Raw genomic sequence first — 20211 nt, 5'->3', positions numbered from 1 at the left:
AAGTCCAAGGAATTGTCCGTAGACCTCCAAGACAGGATTGTATCGAGGCACAGATCTGGGGAAGGGTACATAAATATTTCTGCAGCATTGAAGGTCCCAATGAGCACAGTGGCCTCCATCATCCATAAATGGAAGAAGTCTGGAACCAGCAGGATTCTTCCTAGAGCTGGCCGCCCGGCCAAACTGAGCGATCGGGGGAGAGGGGTCTTAGTCGGGGGGGGTGACCAAAAACCCGATGGTCAGTCTGACAGAGCTCCAGCGTGTCTCTGTGGAGAGAGGAGAACCTTCCAGAAGAACAGCCATCTCAACAGAATTCCATCAATCAGGCCTGAATGGTAGAGTGGCCAGATGGAAGCCACTCCTCAGTAAAAGGCACATGACTCCACCTGGAGTTTGCCAAAAGGCACCTGCAGGACTCTTAGACCAAGACAAAGATTGAACTCTTTGGCCTGAATATCAAGCGTCATGTCTGGAGGAAAACAGGCACCACTCATTACCTGGCCAATACCATCCTTACAGTGAAGCATGGTGGTGGGAGCATCATGCTTTGGGGACGTTTTTCAGCGGCAGGAACTGGGAGACTAGTCAGGAATGAGGAAAAGATGAATGCAGCAATGTACAGAGACCTCCTTGATGAAAACCTGCTCCACAGCGCTCTGGACCTCAGACTGGGGCGAAGGTTCATCTTCCAACAGGACAACCACCCTAAGCACACAGCCAAGATAACAAAGGAGTGGCTTCAGGACAACTCTGTGAATGTCTTTGAGTGGCCCAGCCAGAGCCCAGACTTGAACCCGATTGAACATCTCTGGAGAGATCTGAAAATGGCTGTGCACCGACGATCCCCATCCAACTTGATGGAGCTTGAGAGGTCCTGCAAAGAAGAATGGGAGAAACTGCCTAAAAATAGGTGTGCCAAGCTTGTAGCATCATTCTCAAAAAGACTTGAGGCTGTAATTGGTGCCAAAGGTGCTTCGGTAAAGTACTGAGCAAAGGCTGTGAATACTTATGTACATGTGCTTTTTTGTTTTTTATTTTTAATAAATTTGCAAAGATTCCAAACAAACTTCTTTCACGTTGTCATTATGGGGTATTGTTTGTAGAAGTTTGAGGAAAATACTGAATTTAATCCATTTTGGAATAAGGCTGTAACATAACAAAATGTGGGAAAAGTGAAGCGCTGTGAATACTTTCCGGATGCACTGTATAACAGGCTTGGTATAGTCACAAATGCAAGGAATGGAGTGTAAACCTCACAATGAGTGAGTGGAATGAAAAGTCCTTTTGTTATGTGTGTGTGTTTGTGCTGTGAATTAGTTGCAGGTGTGTATTGATCAAAATGAAACTGAGAGTGAATGTGTCAGTGTGTGAGTGTTATGGGAATTGTAGTCCATGATGGCCATGTTTGTAGCCCATAGTGCAGGCTGGGAAATGGAGTTCATGGCATGAGTTGACCTAACACCTACCTCAGGGTTGTGATGGATGCCAAGCCTATCCCAGGGACATATGTGGTGCAGTTCAGGGATACACCCTGGAAGAGATGCCAGTCACACAACTGCACAACCTAGTTAGTCACTATAACACCTACCGGCATGGTTTTGAACATTGGAATGAAACGGAACACTGGACCATGGCCTAAATATAGAGAATTCTATACATCTCTACAGAAGTTAGCCAGATGTAGCTAGCTAAGACAAAGCTATAATGCCTGGTCACTTCTGGTTTTTTTTTTTTTGTTTTTTTTTTTTTTGGTTTTTTTAAATTAAGTCTGTGTGTATTTTGTTATATAATCTGTATATTTCTTCTCCAGACGATCAAAGTTTGACACAAACCCTGTAGTGTTAGCTAAAACCCAAACCAGAGGATAAAAAGACATACGTCAGGTGAGCAGAGGGTTCACATCACTCACTCTTGCCTGATATAAACATGTTTAAAATGTTAAAATATGGAGAAATTAGTTACTACTCTGTTTATGAGATTTCTAGCTAAACAACTTCTCAACTGGGCAAAACTCCACAACAAGGATAAGTCAGCTGAATATCCTTTATTACTCACAAACTTTCCACAACATTAGGGAACAAATTAATGCCTGTTATGAATTACTGTTTGATGAAAAAAGTACAAACTTTATCAGTCCTATTATCATTTTTACATTATCATTCACTTTAATGGCAAAAAAAAAAAATCTAGTATTTCTTACAACACAACGTACAAGATTACAACAAATCAAACATAAGATTATTAAACTAAAAATTTCTAAATGTTGTTTTTACTAATTTTATGCTTGACATTTTCTTATTATACTGGTAGATCATTTTGCTTCTTTCTAGAAATAAATGCTTAAAATGAGCAGAATCTTAAATTATCAGCCAAAACAAGACTACTTCAACCTTGATATTCAATATTGGTAAATTGTAATCTTACGATAGGAAATACTAGGTACATTTGGCTATATTAAAGATATTTCCACTCACTAAGATGTCATTTTGTACAGTGGCCTTACTAGAATTACTGTATTTCAGAATTACATTATAGTGAGTAAAATTTAACAAGGTGAGAATTGTGAGGATCTTGTGTGGTGTTCCCAGTCTGAAAGCTCCTGTACAAAACTTACATAGCAAAATTTATGTCAGTAGCAGCAACTCTGTAACAACAAAGTCTGGTCCACAATTTTCTTTTTGAGTTTCATTTTGCTATGAAGATTTTTTTTTTTTTTCTTTTATGAAAACAGTTCCATGGCAGAAATTTGTTTGTTATATACAGTATAGTTTGGCTGACTTTAGAGTGAGTTTGTGTGTTAGTGAGTGAGTTTGAGAGAGAAAGAAGACTTAAAATGAGCAAAGAAAAATTTTACTTAATCTTGGCAAGCTATGTTACATTATCACCATCATGTGACTCTGACATACCAGAAGTATACTGAGCTACAAAGTCGGAAAACTTGGATCAGAGCAGAACGTGTCATAACACAATCATATATCAACAAAGTCTATGTCACTTTGCTCAGGTTTCTGCTCAACTTGACATCAAAATTGACTAAGCACATAACACCTGTTGGAATAAGCCTTTATAAATGTTTAATGTATCTTTCTTTCCATTAGAGCTTATGCAGGTGTCACATAGCCCTATGAATACCACTCCACAGTCCTGATGAGCTTGAATGAAGGTTATATTTGCTGACCAGCAGATGTCAGTACAGTTGTACAGTAGAGTAGTATTTTCATAACTTGTTTTAGTAATAATACAGTAACAGTATATAGTGGAAACTGCCAGAAATATCACTGTCAATGTTCAGCCATGTATTGTACTTTCTGGACTATAAGACACAATTTCTCCTATCTGATGCTGACATAAAATCTGATTTTTTTCATTTGGTTAATCAACAGTGATTGGCATAGGTGTAATTTTGTCCACACAACGTTTTAAAAGTGTATACAAATTGATTGTAAAATATCATTTTAGCCTTTTCACAGTGACATTTGTTATTTACAGTAAACTGCAATCTTGACTTTATGTTTATTCATTTTTATGATATGACATACAATTATGCAAAGTCCAATTTGGTCAGCCTGTAGACTGTAGAGTTTTAGAAAGCTGGTGTGGATCAAGCTAGATAAATCAGAAACGTCATCTTTTCCTTGGGATTCGTTTGATACAGAGGAATAAAAAGTGCTTGAGAAACACTTTCTGTGTAAATTGATAACACGACTTTTTTTGACCTGTCATCATTCTTGTCCCCAAACTTTTCAGAACAAAGTTACACAAAAAGAACTTCAATATTTTTAAGGCCTGACAGCAGAATGCTACGGCTCAGAAAACCGGCAAAAGCTCCAAAATCTAATGTACTCTATACCAGTAAATCAATTAATCAGGTTCCAGTTTACAAACTAAAAAGTTGTTTCTCTCTCATTCTAGTGGTTATTCTGTGATCTTTAATGTCTGGATTGATTCTGTCTTACTTTGGGGAAAAATCAGAATGCTGTATTTGGTTTAAAACTAGCATAATCCCTATTGCAGTACTTTTTATTTTTTATTTTTTTTTACTCTGTTGTTGCAGTTAGCACTAATATAATGAAGAATCCATTATTTATTTATTTATTTATTGATTTATTTATTTGCTTGCTTGCTTGCTTGCTTGCTTGCTTGCTTGTTTATTTATTAATTTTGTACTCACGAAGGTATTGAAGCCCAGATGCCCTGATGCTCTGCCCTCATTCTGCAACAAATTCCTGTAGCACTTAGAAAATTATCATCAGAACTTTGATGTTGCTTTTATATCAAAGACTTGAAACCACTTCTTGGTAGCTGCTGTGAGTGGAGAACAAAACTGCCACTTTGAAGTGAAGTTGTGCAAGCACTGACAAGTTTAGTTCTCACTGCCCTCCTTTCTATTTCACCGTAAGACAAACCCATTTCTCCTCTTTCTCGCTGTCTGTTTTCTGTAGTAAGCAATGTGTGAAAGTAAGAAATCCCCACCTTTCTTCTTCAGAATGTCCCCAGGAAGTCTCAGGTATTACTCAGTACGTTTACATGGACAACAATAATCCAATATTAACCTGATTAAGACAATACTCTGATTAAGAAACTACCATGTAAACAGCAATTTTTTATTACCTTAATCTGATTAAAATCATACTCGAAGTAAACACAAATCGAATTAAGACATGTGGAGTACTCCTGTTTTAGTCACATTATCAGCGTGCGTTACAGACATGTAAACACCTTAATCACACTATTAACATTGTGTGTGAGTTTTCACCGCATTTTGCGACAGGAACAGGAGAGCACGGCTGTGTCCGAAACCGCGTACTTACCTACTATATAGTAGGTGAAATACATGCATCTCAGCTGCTCTATAGTAGGTACAGTATCTCACAAAAATGAGTACACCCCTCACATTTTTGTAAATATTTGATTATATCTTTTCATGTGACAACACTGAAGAAATGACACTTTGCTACAATGTAAAGTAGTGAGTGTACAGCTTGTGTAACAGTGTAAATTTGCTGTCCCCTCAAAATAACTCAGCACACAGCCATTAATGTCTAAACCACTGTCAACAAACATGAGTACACCCCTAAGTGAAAATGTCCAAATTGGGCACAAAGTGTCAATATTTTGTGTGGCCACCATTATTTTCCAGCACTGCCTTATTTCTCTTGGGCATGGAGTTCACCAGAGCTTCACAGGTTGCCACTGGAGTCCTCTTCCTCTCCTCCATGACGACATCATGGAGCTGGTGGATGTAAGAGACCTTGTGCTCCTCCACCTTCCATTTGAGAATGCCCCACAGATGCTCAATAGGGTTTAGGTCTGGAGACATGCTTGGCCAGTCTATCACCTTCACCCTCAGCTTCTTTAGCAAGGCAGTGGTCGTCTTGGAGGTGTGTTTGGGATTGTTATCATGCTGGAATACTGCATACTGATCATGCTCTGCTTCAGTATGTCACAGTACATGTTGGCATTCATGGTTCCCTCAATGAACTGTAGCTCCCCAGTGCCGGCAGCACTCGTACAGCACCAGACCATGACACTCCCACCACCATGCTTGACTGTAGGCAAGACACACTTGTCTTTGTACTCCTCACCTGGTTGCCGCTACACAGGCTTGACACCATCTGATCCAAATAAGTTTATCTTGGTCTCATTAGACCGCAGGACATGGTTCCAGTAACCCATGTCCTTAGTCTGCTTGTCTTCAGCAAACTGTTTGTGGGCTTTCTTGTTGATCATGTTTAGAAGAGGCTTCCTTCTGGAACGACAGCCATGCAGACCAATTTGATTCAGTGTGCGGCGTATGGTCTGAGCACTGACAGGCTGACCCCCCACCCCTTCAACCTCTGCAGCAATGCTGGCAGCACTCATACATCTATTTCCTGAAGTCAACCTCTGGATAGGACGCTGAGCACATGCACTCAACTTCTTTGGTCGACCATGGCAAGTCCTGTTCTGAGTGGAACCTGTCCTGTTAAACCGCTGTATGGTCTTGGCCACCGTGCTGCAGCTCAGTGTCAGGGTCTTGGCAATCTTCTTATAGCCTAGGCCATCCTTATGTAGAGCAACAATTCTTTTTTTTTTTCAGACCCTCAGAGAGTTCTTTGCCATGAGGTGCCATGTTGAACTTCCAGTGACCAGTATGAGGGAGTGTGATAGCGAGGACACCAAATTTAACACACCTGCTCCCCATTCACACCTGAGACCTTGTAACACTAACAAGTCACATGACACCGGGGAGGGAAAATGGCTAATTGGGCCCAATTTGGACATTTTCACTTAGGGGTGTACTCACTTTTGTTGCCAGCTGTTTAGACATTAATGGCTGCCTGTTGAGTTATTTTGAGGGGACAGCAAATTTACACTGTTACACAAGCTGTACACTCACTACTTTACATTTTAGCAAAGTGTCATTTCTTCAGTGTTGTCACATGGAAACATATAATCAAATATTTACAAAAATGTGAGGGGTGTACTCACTTTTGTGAGATACTGTAAGTACACGGTTTGGGATGCAGCCTACGGCTTCAACCAGTCGTCTATTTTCACGTACAGCATGACAAATAATTAACCGCACTTGAAGTGTTCATAAAAATTAAAAATAAAAACACCCAAAACTGTGTACGGTACCATAACAAAAACGAACTGTATATTGATATGTGAAATTCTGGAGGGAACGTTGGACGGTGTGGCATGGGGACGTAATGATGTGTGCTGTTAATCGATCCATGTTCTATAACATGTAAAACGGGAGCATGAAAGGAGTATGCTAAAAGCAACTCATCTAAACACCTTAATCACAATATTGTCTTACTCAGAATAAGTTCAATAATTAGATTACTGCTGTCTGTGTAAACGTAGTCATTGTCACAGAGGTTCTCTATGGCAGTAGGTCTTAAAGTTAGGTCCAGGGACTCAAAGATTTCTGTGATGCATAGCCATGGGGTCCACGATTTAAAAAAAAGAAAGGAAAAAATAGTAGTTACAGTGGAAGTTACAAACCAACATTATTAAAGTTATTAGGATCTGCTCCGTTTATTATTATTATTATTATTATTATTATTATTATTATTATTATTAGGGCCTGTGCACTGATGGTGCAAGGCCCTATTGGATCTGCTCAGATTATTATTATTATTATTATTATTATTATTATTATTATTTTCTCAAGTGAATCACATTTTAGAGGGCCTAAACATACCTGCAAACTCATGAAACTTTGGAGCCACATCACATCTGGTGAAAAATATACTGATAGACATTATATTTGGTCAGTCTCATCTAAAGGCCTTGACAATGCTAAATTGCGAAGCTTTTGAGTTTTCGCTGCGCAGCATGGGCGTGGTGGTCTAACATATTTTGGGAAGTTGTTATAACTCAAACATACAATGTCCAATCTGCTCCAAACTTCACATGTTTGATCAAAGTCCACGATATGAAATTGCGAAGCATTTGAGTTTTCATTGAAGGGCGTGTCCATGGCGGCCTGACAAATTGCCATATGAAACGAATCACATTTTTTAGGCCTAACCATGCTCGAAAACAAATGCAATTTTGCACACACCTCAAAAGTGGCAAACATTTACATCTGATACAGGTTTTAGAATTGAGCGTTGCAAAATGTCTCGATAGCGCCTCCTACAAAATTTCAACGATGTGCGCCATGCGCTACATTTCACCTACATATACGAAATTCGGTAGACGTGTAACCTGGCAATCTGTACAAAAAATCTCTTGAACTCATGCCCTAAACTCAACAGGAAGTCAGCCATTTTGATTTTTCTCTTAAATTTTTGGTCAGATTTTGCCATTTCCAGGCCTTGTACTTTAACAAAGTCCTCCTAGAGATTTATTCAAATCGAGTTTTCGCTGCATGGTGTGGGCATGTCGGTCTCACAAATTTTATGTTTCGCCATGAAACGGGAAGTTGTTGTAACTCATACATACAATGTCCCATCTGCTCCAAACTTTACATGTTTAGCAGTCCTGGCCTGAATACATTTACATGTCAATATTCAGTTATTGTCATAGTGCCACCAACTGGCAACAGCCATTTTCAGGCCTTGTACTTGAACAAACTCCTCCCAGAGATTTAATCAGATCAACAACAACCGATGTTAAATTGCGAAGATTTGAGTTTTCATTGAAGGGCGTGTCTGTGGTGGCCTGAAGTTGGACATGAAATGAATCACATTTTTGAGTCCTAAACATGCTTGAACTCATACATACAATGTTCAGTCTCCACCAAACGTCAGATGTTTGAGTCCTGGCCTGAAGATATCTACATGCCAATATTCAGTTATAGTCATAGCGCCACCTACTGCCAAAAAGAATTTGCTTGTTTTACATCGTGATACACTCCTAACAACATATAAGTGCTAAATGGAATGGTGTTCCCCTGGCAGAGCAGCCCCACACTTGCACCAGGGTGCGAGGGCCCATCTATCGCTGTTTGTGGCTTTAATTATAAAAGGAATCTCTACTGAGTGGATCTGTGGATTTTATTTTGAAGTTAAAGGGGTCCCTGCCTGTAAAAAGTTTGAGAACCCTTGTTGTGGGGTACTATGAAAAGGTATTTTCATTTTTCAAGTGGAAAGATTTAAAATGGAACATTTTTGGAAAAACATTACTTTCAAACAGAACCTAATGTCTCCAATCCAGTTATTCAAGCTCTCTGTGAAAACCTCAATATAACAAACTAGGTACATTACATTTGAATCAGTAAATTAACTCTTCAGGTTAAAGTTCCTTAGAACTCAGGATTTGATCCTCAAACTGTATCTAAGAAAATATTTGGAGAGGATACTTTTGCCTTATTACAAATAGTTAGTTTGTTCTGAGGAAGCACCAGGATAATAATGATAAAGGAATCATCTGTCTAAGCTTTCCATATGTAGAACTATAATAAACTGTTTAGTTTTTTTTTTTTTATCATAGTTCCAAAACTTTCACTCTAATTTGCTACACTAATTTAGTAAGATATTTGCCCACAGAGCTCAACAAGGAACTTCAGACTTGACCGAATATGTACCTCCTGGCTTCCATTTTTTACAGGGACATGTGACTGGAGAAAAGGGTATATTATATTTTGGTGCTACTTCCTATATATTTGTTCCTTTATCCACAGTTCCCAATCGGCATTTTAATACAGGATAACTAGAAAACACTGATTGTTATAGCTTGACTACAACTTTGACAGCAGTGGTTTTGTCCACTGTGTTATGCTTTGGGATCTCATCATCACATGCTGTAGTTGCACACTGGGTGAAGGGTAAACTAATTTGATACAAACTTATCATTATTTAATCTAAACTGAAACAAAGAGCAATGAGCTATATGATTAGTAATGCTCATGTTTTTAACTGTAGAAAAACAAACAAACAAATGTGTGTGTTTGTATCAGCTGTTGTATTTACAGATGCCAGTATATGCATTAATTGCTCAAATAGTAATTTTAAATATAAATGATTTGTAAATTTTTCATATAGCGCGTCAATATCAGAACTGAGCAAAATATTTCACAAGAATAAGTATGTCGTCTTGTCCTAGCCTAGTAATCAGTGGCTTAAACCTAACACACCACACACACACACACACACACACTCTCTCTCAGACATCCATCTTGTGACAGGGGCGACAGCTAGTCAGTGTTTTTTCTTTCCTATCTGATGTGTTTAGCTGAATGCGTCATTAAGGGCTGATATCACAGTCTCTTTCACTTCCTGTCTGCTAAACCTGTTTCAACACATGTCTCAGACAGCAGCCCAAATGCACCAGCTCCATCCACCAGTTCATTCAAGCACATACCATAAAAGCCAATATGGCTAACAGCTGTCATCACAATCTTTGTGAATTCCTGAGCAGTCAAACATCATCATCTAACAATATATATGACCCTCAGTGGCAAGAAATCTTAATCTGGGTCAAAGTGCAATACTGGGTCTGATCTGTCTATCTACAGAGGAATAACACATACAGAATGATATAGCTAACTTAAGTCGGGCTTGATACCATCAAATACTTGCTAAGAACATTGGTTGATCATTTGTTGAATTAAACTCTCAGACCTGCAGTGACCCTTTGATAAGAAAATAAGATTTTTCTTCACTGCCAAAAAATGTAATGTTGCAAAATTACTAAGTATAATTTATAGTCATTTAGAAACATTTGTGCATTCAAGTAATACATTAATTAATTATGGCATAGCAATAAATTAATGGAATAAATACCTCTGCAAATGAAACTATCAAACGTATGCCCTGTTTATCCGGGCTATTTTCTTATATTTACTCTATGTGGAAAAATAAATAATTAATAAATATACCCATCAACCTTCAAAGACGAATCATTTCAAATCATTGTCCACTAGTTCTATGACATCACCACAGTTCCTTTTTTTCTCGTATTACACACATGCTACCCTTGAGTGACCTCAGTTCATCGACAACTCTTGAGAGGAACTTGTTGAGCCGAGTCAGGACAACACACCCATAGACCTTCTGCTGAAACACATTTTGAGGCAGGGGAATTCCGGTAGGTCTGGCTGCTGGCTCGGATAATGGAATATTGGGCTGCACGATCTGCAGAATGCAGGTCACCTTGTGGACAAGGTGGCCAGTCCGTTGCAAAGTCTGATTCAGGCTATTAAGCAAAGGGCTTTGTGAAGGCAGCAGGTCTGTCTGCTGCTCCAGAACTTTCTTTATGTGAGGCTGGAACTCCTTTAGACGTGTGTAAATGTTCAACATGTGATCAGCTGAAGTTTGTCCTGAGAGGCTTGATGTCGGAACGTTGTCATTCTGCATTTTGCAGAACTGCTTTGCAAAGTCTCCCTCATTGGCTTGCTGCATGAGAGAACATAAATATTTTATTAACTTTAGACAGTGACGGGAATATTTCAGCCTTTAACTGAAGTGCTTTAACTGACAATGTGACATCAGTAAAATTGAATCCACATATTTGCTTGGACAACGATAATCAGCAGATTTTCTTACGTTATAGCTCTCATTCACTAAATGTAACATAACATAAAGAGTGTTACATACTTTTCACATCAGTATTCTCAAAATCAAAGCCTGTCTTTATTGTAAAACCTTTTCAATTGCCTTTTCAATTCCCATCATACTTTACCTTAACTGATTAGCTGAATTAGGTCAATTGCAGCAAGTAATTGAAATTTAACTAGCTAGTTCAAAAGTGACCTGAGCCAAGTGAACTGCAAGTGAACTGACAGCAAACAGGCAATTGGTTCTGATTTCACATTTTCCACTAAATCAACCAGAATATACTAAAATAATAACACACTTTCAGGTGGTATTAACATGTTTATATCTATAGACATATCTATTTATATCTATTACATCTAATTCTGGACTAAATGTGTGAGTGATAGTTCCCCATTTCATCCCATTCCAAATGCTAGACTACAAAGTTGTGTTGCGGAAACCGACCCAGTGCTGTATACTGTCACAGCTATTTATGTTCCTGCCAACACCCACAGACACCCACAAGTTGCACATGAGTTTATGAATGGGAGGCATTATCTTTTCAGTCATGATACACAAATTGACAGCATTTGAGCATATTAGGATTAGAACAGTTTCCATGATGTAATGCTAAACATGACTGTTCACATAAATGTATGAAGATGAATGTTTTTTAGGCATCAGATTTAAAATGTACTTACATATGTCTTTATTAGTTCTGCAGTGTTCTTCTTCATTAACTTGCTGAGCTTCACACCTTTGTGAATAGTTTTATTGCAGCTCTCCTTGCATGGAATTGTTGTGTTTACTAACTCAATGACAGTTAACAGAACAAGGGAGAGAAAGATCCCTGGGAAGTATAGAAGAAACATCAGGATTAAGTTAAATTTCCATGAACAATAGATTAAAACACAGAAGTACTGGTGTAAATAATTTAGCTAAATAATTTACATTTAATATTTATTGATAGACTTATCACTTTCATAACTAGTATTTAGTGTCACTACCAGAGCACCCACATCTCTTGAATATACAGTAAGTAAATTTAATAAATCTCATTCATTAACATTAGTAATGTATTTGGTCATTGTGTCATTAGATAAAATTGTCCATTCAACCATTATGTTAAAGTGTGTCTGCAGTAGGTTTGTGTGCTATCGTGTAGTTGTTCTACTTACTAGATGTTGATTGTTGTCTGTGGCCCTGCCAAAACATGTTCCTATCATGACCATTCATTTCTCCATGCACAGAGGTTGAAACTAGTCATGGTCGCAGCCCGGCATAACATTTTAAAGACCTGAAACCACACATTTGTCATTGAAGGAAATGACGCAGCCAGCCTTGTGAGACAACAAGATTTCCCAGAATTTTTTTCTTCTTCTTCTTGCCTTTGCATCACATGCACTATGTGTAATGCTCCAGCCTCCTGAAGTTACTGATGACTTTTGCACACACTTTAAAAATTTTATACCTTTTATACTAATATATACAATAATTTATATACACTAATTGAATACACTACACAAATTGAACACTTTATTGTAAGGGTGTGTTTTCATATGTACTTGATATGCTATCAGCTCGTAGGTGAAATGATAAAGTTTGTCAGTCTCTACTGTTTAATTTACTTGTGTTACCATATATGATGTTACAATGAAACATCTTATGATGATGTTTCATTACTAAAATTCTTAATATAGCAGTTCACCATTTACATATATACAGTCCAATTTGAATCTGCCTGTACTGCCATGAAGTTGTAAGATATTCTGTGATTATATGTGAGGAGGAGAAAGAACATCAGTCTCACAGCAATGGCTGCACATGCTATTTTATCTCTCTTCACTCTCAACTGGTGGTTTTCCTTAATTTATTCAACTGGTTTTTTTGTTTTTGTTTTTTTTTTGTTTTTTTAGCTATTTTATTTTTTATTTATTAACACATTTTATAATGTTTACTAAAGTAAGTCATTCCTAGAGAGGTGCATCATGAGTATAATTGAGTTCGAATGGGATAATATTATATCAACAAAATGTATTTAAAAAAATTATGCCATACTCTTAAACTGTGAAAGGTGGCTATAGAATATCTGTAATGTCATATTTTCTGAACTCCCAAGCATTTATTTTTTATTGATCAACAGGAAGCTGCTTTGCAACAGGAAATATGTTTCTCAATAACAAACTTTCATTAATGTTTTTGTAAAATATGACGCAAAGGCTTAGAAACCATCGTCATTAGAGGAATTATGTTGAAGGAAGTTGAATGGTCTTGCTTTATATTTGATTTTTTAGACCTCTTATTACCCCGGATACAATGCATCACTAGTGTAAATTTTATCCTGTATGATAAATACTATTAATACATAAGGAGTGAATTAAAATGCATAAAACTCAGCTAAGATTGTGGGGTCTCACTTCATAGCCACATGGGAAACCCCTAGGCTAAAAGCATAACTGTAGCCTGCTTACAGTTTAGACAAAAAATGTTTTCACTGCTATTTCTGGTGAATTTGAGTGACGTTTGCACCAATAGATTTCATTTCATGCAATGTCTGAGGTTCATGCCAAGTCTGAGGTTGCTGTGGTCAGCAGCTAAATTGTGTGTATGGAGGGGAACTCTTGTGTCTTCTCAGCAAAATGCAGATAAAACGAGCAACAGCCGCTCAACTCCAGGTCATGGTACTTTCCAGGTTTGTCTAAGGATTTGTGCAAGAAGCTAGCAGAGACTTCAATATACAGAATATACAATATACAGAGAAAATACAACATGTAAAATAAATAAAATAAATCTGTCTAAAACCATCCAGTTTTTCCCCCAATGAAATCCTTTGTGTTGGCAGTGTGTTTCAGATTATTGTCTTGCTGCATGATGAAGTTCCTTCTGATTAGTTCGAGTGCATTTCCTTCTGAATTCATTCTGCTGTTACCATTATGAGTTAAATCAATAAAGATTAGTGAGCCCATTCCAGAAGCAGCCATGCAAGCCCAAGCCATGACACTACTGTGTTACCATGTTTCACAGATGAACTTGTATGTTTCTCTACAATTTGGCCTTTCCATCACTTTGTTAGAGGTTAAACTTGGTTCCAGAAATTTTGTGGCTCATTTCCATATTTCTTTGTGAAATCTAATGTGACCTTCCCATTCTTACTATTGGTAAGAGTGGATAGTATCTTGTAGTATGGCCTCTATACTTCTGCTCTGGAAGTGTTTTTCAAATGGTGGATTGTGCTATCTTCACCCCACCCTGTGGAGGTTGATGGTGATGTCACTGCTGTTGTTTTGGGGGTTTTTTCTTCATGGTTCTCACAATATTTCTGTCATCAACTACTGTTGTTTTTCATGTAGGTTTTTAGGTTTTTACTTTTTAACAACAAATGCAGTCTTCACAGGCAAATCCCATGGCTCAAACCAAGAATAGACATTCAGAGCTATTAATTGTTTAAACAATCAGTCTAACAGGGCACTCTTGGGCAACAAGAAATACCTGTTAGTCAGATGTTGCAAACAAATTTTTCTGTATCCTGTAGTGACATTATCCATCCATCCATCCATCCATCTTCTACCGCTTACTCCTTTTCAGGGTCACGGGGAACCTGGAGCCTATCCCAGGGAGCATCGGGCACAAGGCGGGGTACACCCTGGACAGGGTGCCAGTCCATCGCAGGGCACAATCACATACACACTCACACACCCATTCATACACTACGGACACTTTAGACACACCAATCAGCCTACCATGCATGTCTTTGGACTGGGGGAGGAAACTGGAGCACCCGGAGGAAACCCCCGCAGCACGGGGAGAACATGCAAACACCGCACACACATGGCCCCGGCGGGAATCAAACCCCGGAGGTGTGAGGCGAACGTGCTAACCACTAAGCCACCGTGCACCCTTAGTGACATTATATTTTTTACAATGTGAAAACAGACTCTTAAAACAGATGTGTTAAAAATAATACACCATGTGTTAATTTTGAACACATTTCTGTGTCTAGTTAAGGACAACACTGTGTGTTAGTACATTTCGACATAATGATGTTTGAAAAAATAACGCAAAATAACACACAGATGTGTTGCTTATACTTTTTTCCCTACAATTATCTTAAATGCAATTTGTTTGTATGCTAAAATTCTACTAAAATACTCACAAAATAAACAATTGCATGAAATTCAGGTGACATTTATTAAAATCATTAAAATATTTGACACATGTAATTATTTTCCTTTGAAAAGCTGTAAAAGGGCACTGGTTAGTTGTTAGTTACAAAATATGGACAAATGCCTTTGGACTTCAACTGAGAAATTGTGTTACAGAATCCCAAATTGTGTAATTGAGTGGAGGAAATGTGACCTCAACTCTCCCAATGAACAAAATGGCACTGTAGACTTACCAGGTAAATCTAGCTGACTTACAAGTATTTATTTTCCAGCCTTTAGCACATCACCACCATTTTTTTTGCACAACCTAACTAATTTAACCTACATTACAGAGATAGTGGAAAGCATTACAACCTAATCCCCATCCTCTCTTTTTGTCACATTAACCTTGTGAAGAACTTTTGGCCTCAACATTACTGAGTTATCTAAGTTCTATTAACCACTGACTGCATCTATTAACCAGCATTACCATTCGCCAAATACATGACGAAACATGGCCCTAACCCATCCTCCTAATGCTAATTACTACAGCTTGCCTTGTCCAAAACACTTGATAAATGTAATTAATGCTAACCCACTCTCTGTATTACATCATTGTGAATAAGTATCTCAAAAAGGTAATGGGAATATCTAACATTACTGTGAGCTGTATGCTAGAGTAATGTTATCAGCTCAAGTGAGCGTCTAGGTTAGCATCACTCATCCCTACTGTGATTGGTGACAGCATCCAGCTAGCTAACCCTAACTCGGAGCCTCAGATAAGATGCAGACCCAGAGAATTATATATTAACCTCAGTCCATATTTCACAGCCAACATAAACACATGACACTAGTAGCATAACGCCAACACTGAGGAAGCAGTACATGATATTCATTTTTTGAAGCCGTCACTATAGGTAAAGTTAATCATCACTAGCTGAGTTACTGTTTTACAGTGAATACATTTTTGAGAGCTCCCTGCCTAAATATCACAAACTCGGCCAGGCATTTTCAGCAACATTATAGTGATGACCGCTTACCAGTGGTCACAATCAAAAGGTCAAAGCAACGAACATTCACTTTGAGGCGAGTTCAGAGTTGGATGATGACTTCGGCAGTGCAGTCCGCAACGTGATTGGACAATAGTTTAACATGGTGTGTTGGTCACTCGTGTGAATTTTTTTTTTAACACATTTATTGGATAATTTAACACAATGTGTGTTGAAATAGTAATAACACAAAACATGTATAGGATATTAACACATCCTTTCTGAGAGTGTAGTAATATTATCTGCATGAGCATCAAATGAAAGACTGGAGTCAATAATCACACCTAGGTCTTTAACTGCTGCGCATGATGGAACAGAAAGGCCATCCAGAGATACTATGTAATCAGAAAGCTTATTTCCAGCTTCATTTGGTCCTAGTACAAGCAGAAGGAACAGCACCAGTTACTTTTAAGGCAGCAGCTGTATACAGACCCTCAGTGTATGCAAATCAGTGTAATCAGGCCATTATAGGTGCAACAAATTTGGGTGAAGGGTAGAGACTCTCATGTCAAGGCCACATTTGTATGAAATTATTGTATTTGGCATTTTAACAAACAAGTGCCCATCTACCTTGGTATTTACCCAGATTAGACTGTACATATGTGTAACTTCACATTAAAAAAAGATCAAACACACCTTCTCTTAATCTCTTCACCACACAGGAAATGCTTGAGTGAGCAAATTCCCCAGCATTTCTGAGAAAATACATACAAAATAAGGAGCAAACAAGCAAGATTTTGTTTCAGTTTAATTCACTTCACCATTTAATTTGATGCAAAGGCCAAGTGAGGTCACTAAGGTATATAGGTATGTATGCACAAACTTTATTTTAAAAGACAAATAACATACAGAGAAACAGCACACAAAACTGGAAGTGTGCAGAAATACATGACAGTTGCAGTGAGCACTAATTTATCACCTTAAATCATGTCCTTTTCAGCACAGATTTAGTTAATTATGACCAAATCAGTCAAATGCATGAACCAATAATAATAGTAAATTCAGGTAGGAAAACTATCCACATACAGTGATATTCCTGAATTTAAGTGGATCATATGGATTGTGTCCAGAGCAAGTATGGTATGGTCAATCATCATTTGAGGTTCAATGGGCTCATTGGACAATCTCTGTTGCGTATTAATACTGCATTTCTGGTATTTTAACTACATTTGCAATGTTGGTATTTTGCATTTGGTATCTATCTGCAAGAGCACCTAAAGATGAAGAAGCCATTATCTGTCACATATACTGTACATTTGTGAAATTCTTTTCTGCACATACCCTAACTTGTTAGGAAGCTGGGGTCAGACATGATATGGCACCCCTGGAGCAGAGAGGGTTAAGGTCCTTTCTCAAGGCCCCAACAGTGGCAGCTTAGCAGTGCTGGGGCTGGAACAAACCTCAGACCTTCTGTTCACTAACCCAGAACCTTAACCACTGAGGCAGCACTGCCCCTGGGTCATTCCATCTCAAGTGGTCCAATACAGGTTGCTTGACCATTTTAAATTTTCTTAATGTTTTTGAGTGATTACCTCTATGTATTGGCATTGCAAAACCATCATTTTTTTACTTGGTTTAACCATGACGGACATCTTTGTGTAATGGCACACACCAAGTTTTCGTTGTACAGCTGTTTACAGAAACCTTAATATCTCAGCTCAGGATGGTCCTAGCACCTTGGAACATAAACTGATCTCTAGAGCACATTACAAGGTACATGCACATACATAAGCACTTTGCACATTCTTGTTCCTTAGACTTAGAACTTAAGTCCTAATGTAATGCTCAAGATTGCTCATAGTTCCACAATTAGGTTAAATTTATAACGGGAAGGGTCCAAGTCTCAATCTTAATTTTTTTAGGGGGTACCTACATAAGTATAGTAGCATTAGTATCATATTTAAAGTATAGTATAGCAGAACTTTTCAGGTTTGAGACTTCTCTTTTTTTTTATGGAAGCAAGAAAGTGCAAGTTTTTAAAAATCCTCTCACTTTCAGGTTGAATATCTCTGGTGGGGGACCAGATGTGAACCTAAACTTTTCAAAGAAATAAGTACCCTATAGCATTCTGCTGTAAAATAAATAAATAAATAAATAAATAAATAAATAAAGAGTTTGAGATTCCACTGGTTACAGAGCTAGGGCTAGTAGAACTCTGGGGTTAGGGTTAGAATTTTGATAACTGAACAGATGTAATATAAGCATAAAAATCATTCAAATAAACAATATTTTACAGTAGTTATGTTTATGATTGACATCCACTAGCTTATGGTTTTCGGTGGGGTCTAAAATGTTACTCCATTTGATATTGAAAACAGTGAAGCATGATCTATCACAGGGGTCTTCAAATCTGCACAGTTTAGCTCCAACCTCTAAACTCACCTGCCTGTAATTTTCATCACATCCTACCATTGGAACACCATAACACATTTTCTTATGAACTGTAATCACTTACTGCTTTTATCAAAGGAGAAACAATACCATAACTCTGTTTATGCATTTATGACACTGTTCATTCCACTGTAATTCCATATTTCTATAAAATCTATTCACACATACAGTAACAACTGTAAATCTGTACCCGTACAGTACCAACTGTGCTACATACATAATACTATAGTGGACTTATTTCTGTGAAGATTTCATGTTCGTATCTGGTCCCCCACCAGAGATATTCAACCCAAAAATAAGGGGAATTTTTTTTTTTTTTTTAAATTGCACTTTCTCAGACCCATAAAAAATAAGAGAAGTCTCAAACCTGAAATGTACTGCATGCACATTATACTTACCTAAGTACCCCCTAAAAAGTTAAGACTGAGACTTCCTGAGACCCTTCCTATTATAACTCAACTCTAAATGTGGAAATGTGAGCAATCTTGAGTGGAGCATCTGCCGTACAAGTCCCTGTGTGTGACTTGTTACTGTAGAAAAAACAACGTATTAGAACAAGCACAATATAAACATCATTCATGTTACAGCCGAGCCAGAAATACTGTCTGAGCCATGCTATTATATGAAATTAATCCCCACCTTCTGACCAGTCAAATACTGAACTGCACTGTGGTATAAGTAAGAATACCTGTAAGACCACTTCTAGCAAGCTGGAGAAAGACTCCAAATTGCAGGCTTCATCATACACTGTATCCTCAATGTACAGCTCGGCTCAACCACACTCAAATCAACCAGGACAGCCAGGAACCCTGGGGTGATTTTTGATGACAGCTTGACATTTACAGACCACATTTCAATAACTGCACGGCCCTGTAGGTTCATTCTGTATAACATCAAAAAAAATCAGACCCTATCTCACCGAACAGGCTACACAGCTACTAGTACAGACTCTTGTCATATCAAAGCTAGACTACTGCAACTTTCTACTCCCGGGCCTCCCAGCCAGCTCCATCAAACCTCTTTAGGTGATTCAGAATGCAGCAGCATGCCTCGTCTTCAACCAGCCCATAAGAACCCAGGTCCCACCCCTCTTCATCTCCCTCCACTGGCTTCCTGTAGCTGCCCGCGTCAAATTCAAGGCCTCGATGCTCACGAGTACAAGACCTTGTCTGGAACAGCACCCCGCTTCCTCAACACTCTCCTGAAGGCTTACGTTCCCTCACGCAATCTGCGATCGATTAATGACCGACGCTTAGTAGTGCCTACTCAGTGTGACTCAAGGTCCCTTCCAGATCCGTCACACTAACTGATCCTCAGTAGTGGAATGAACTTCCAACCTCAATCCAGACTGCAGAATCTGTCACTATCTTCAAAAAACAGCTAAAGACCCACCTCTTCCGTGAACACTTAACTAACCTCTAAAACGCCAACCCCACATTATCCTTTAAAAAACAAACAAACGACAACAAAAAAAAAAACCTTACTCTGGCACTTACAAATTTACTCTGTGCACTTTGCTTTTCTAGAACTCAATTTTAAAAATATTGTTTAGTAGCACTACTTGTATTGTTCTCCGCTTGTTATCTCTTTGCTTGTATTTCCTAATTTGTAAGTCACTTTGGATAAAAGCCTCTGCTAAATGAATCAATGTAAATG

At 38.2% G+C, this 20211-nt stretch overlaps 1 protein-coding gene across 1 annotated transcript; it reads right to left on the bottom strand.

Moving 5' to 3' along the window:
• Nucleotides 1–9070: 9070 nt before the first annotated feature.
• On the bottom strand, nucleotides 9071–12342 carry m17 (IL-6 subfamily cytokine M17). Its single transcript, XM_053618702.1, has 3 exons — nucleotides 12152–12342; nucleotides 11675–11823; nucleotides 9071–10832 (listed from the first exon to the last, which is right to left on the bottom strand). The coding sequence occupies exons 1-3, from the start codon at nucleotides 12207–12209 to the stop codon at nucleotides 10371–10373; spliced, it is 669 nt and encodes a 222-aa protein (XP_053474677.1). The 5' UTR covers nucleotides 12210–12342; the 3' UTR covers nucleotides 9071–10370.
• Nucleotides 12343–20211: the final 7869 nt, after the last annotated feature.

Source organism: Ictalurus furcatus, chromosome 28 (genome assembly GCF_023375685.1).
Source record: "Ictalurus furcatus strain D&B chromosome 28, Billie_1.0, whole genome shotgun sequence".
NCBI lineage: Eukaryota > Metazoa > Chordata > Actinopteri > Siluriformes > Ictaluridae > Ictalurus > Ictalurus furcatus.
This window is presented reverse-complemented; position numbering and strand designations above follow the sequence as displayed.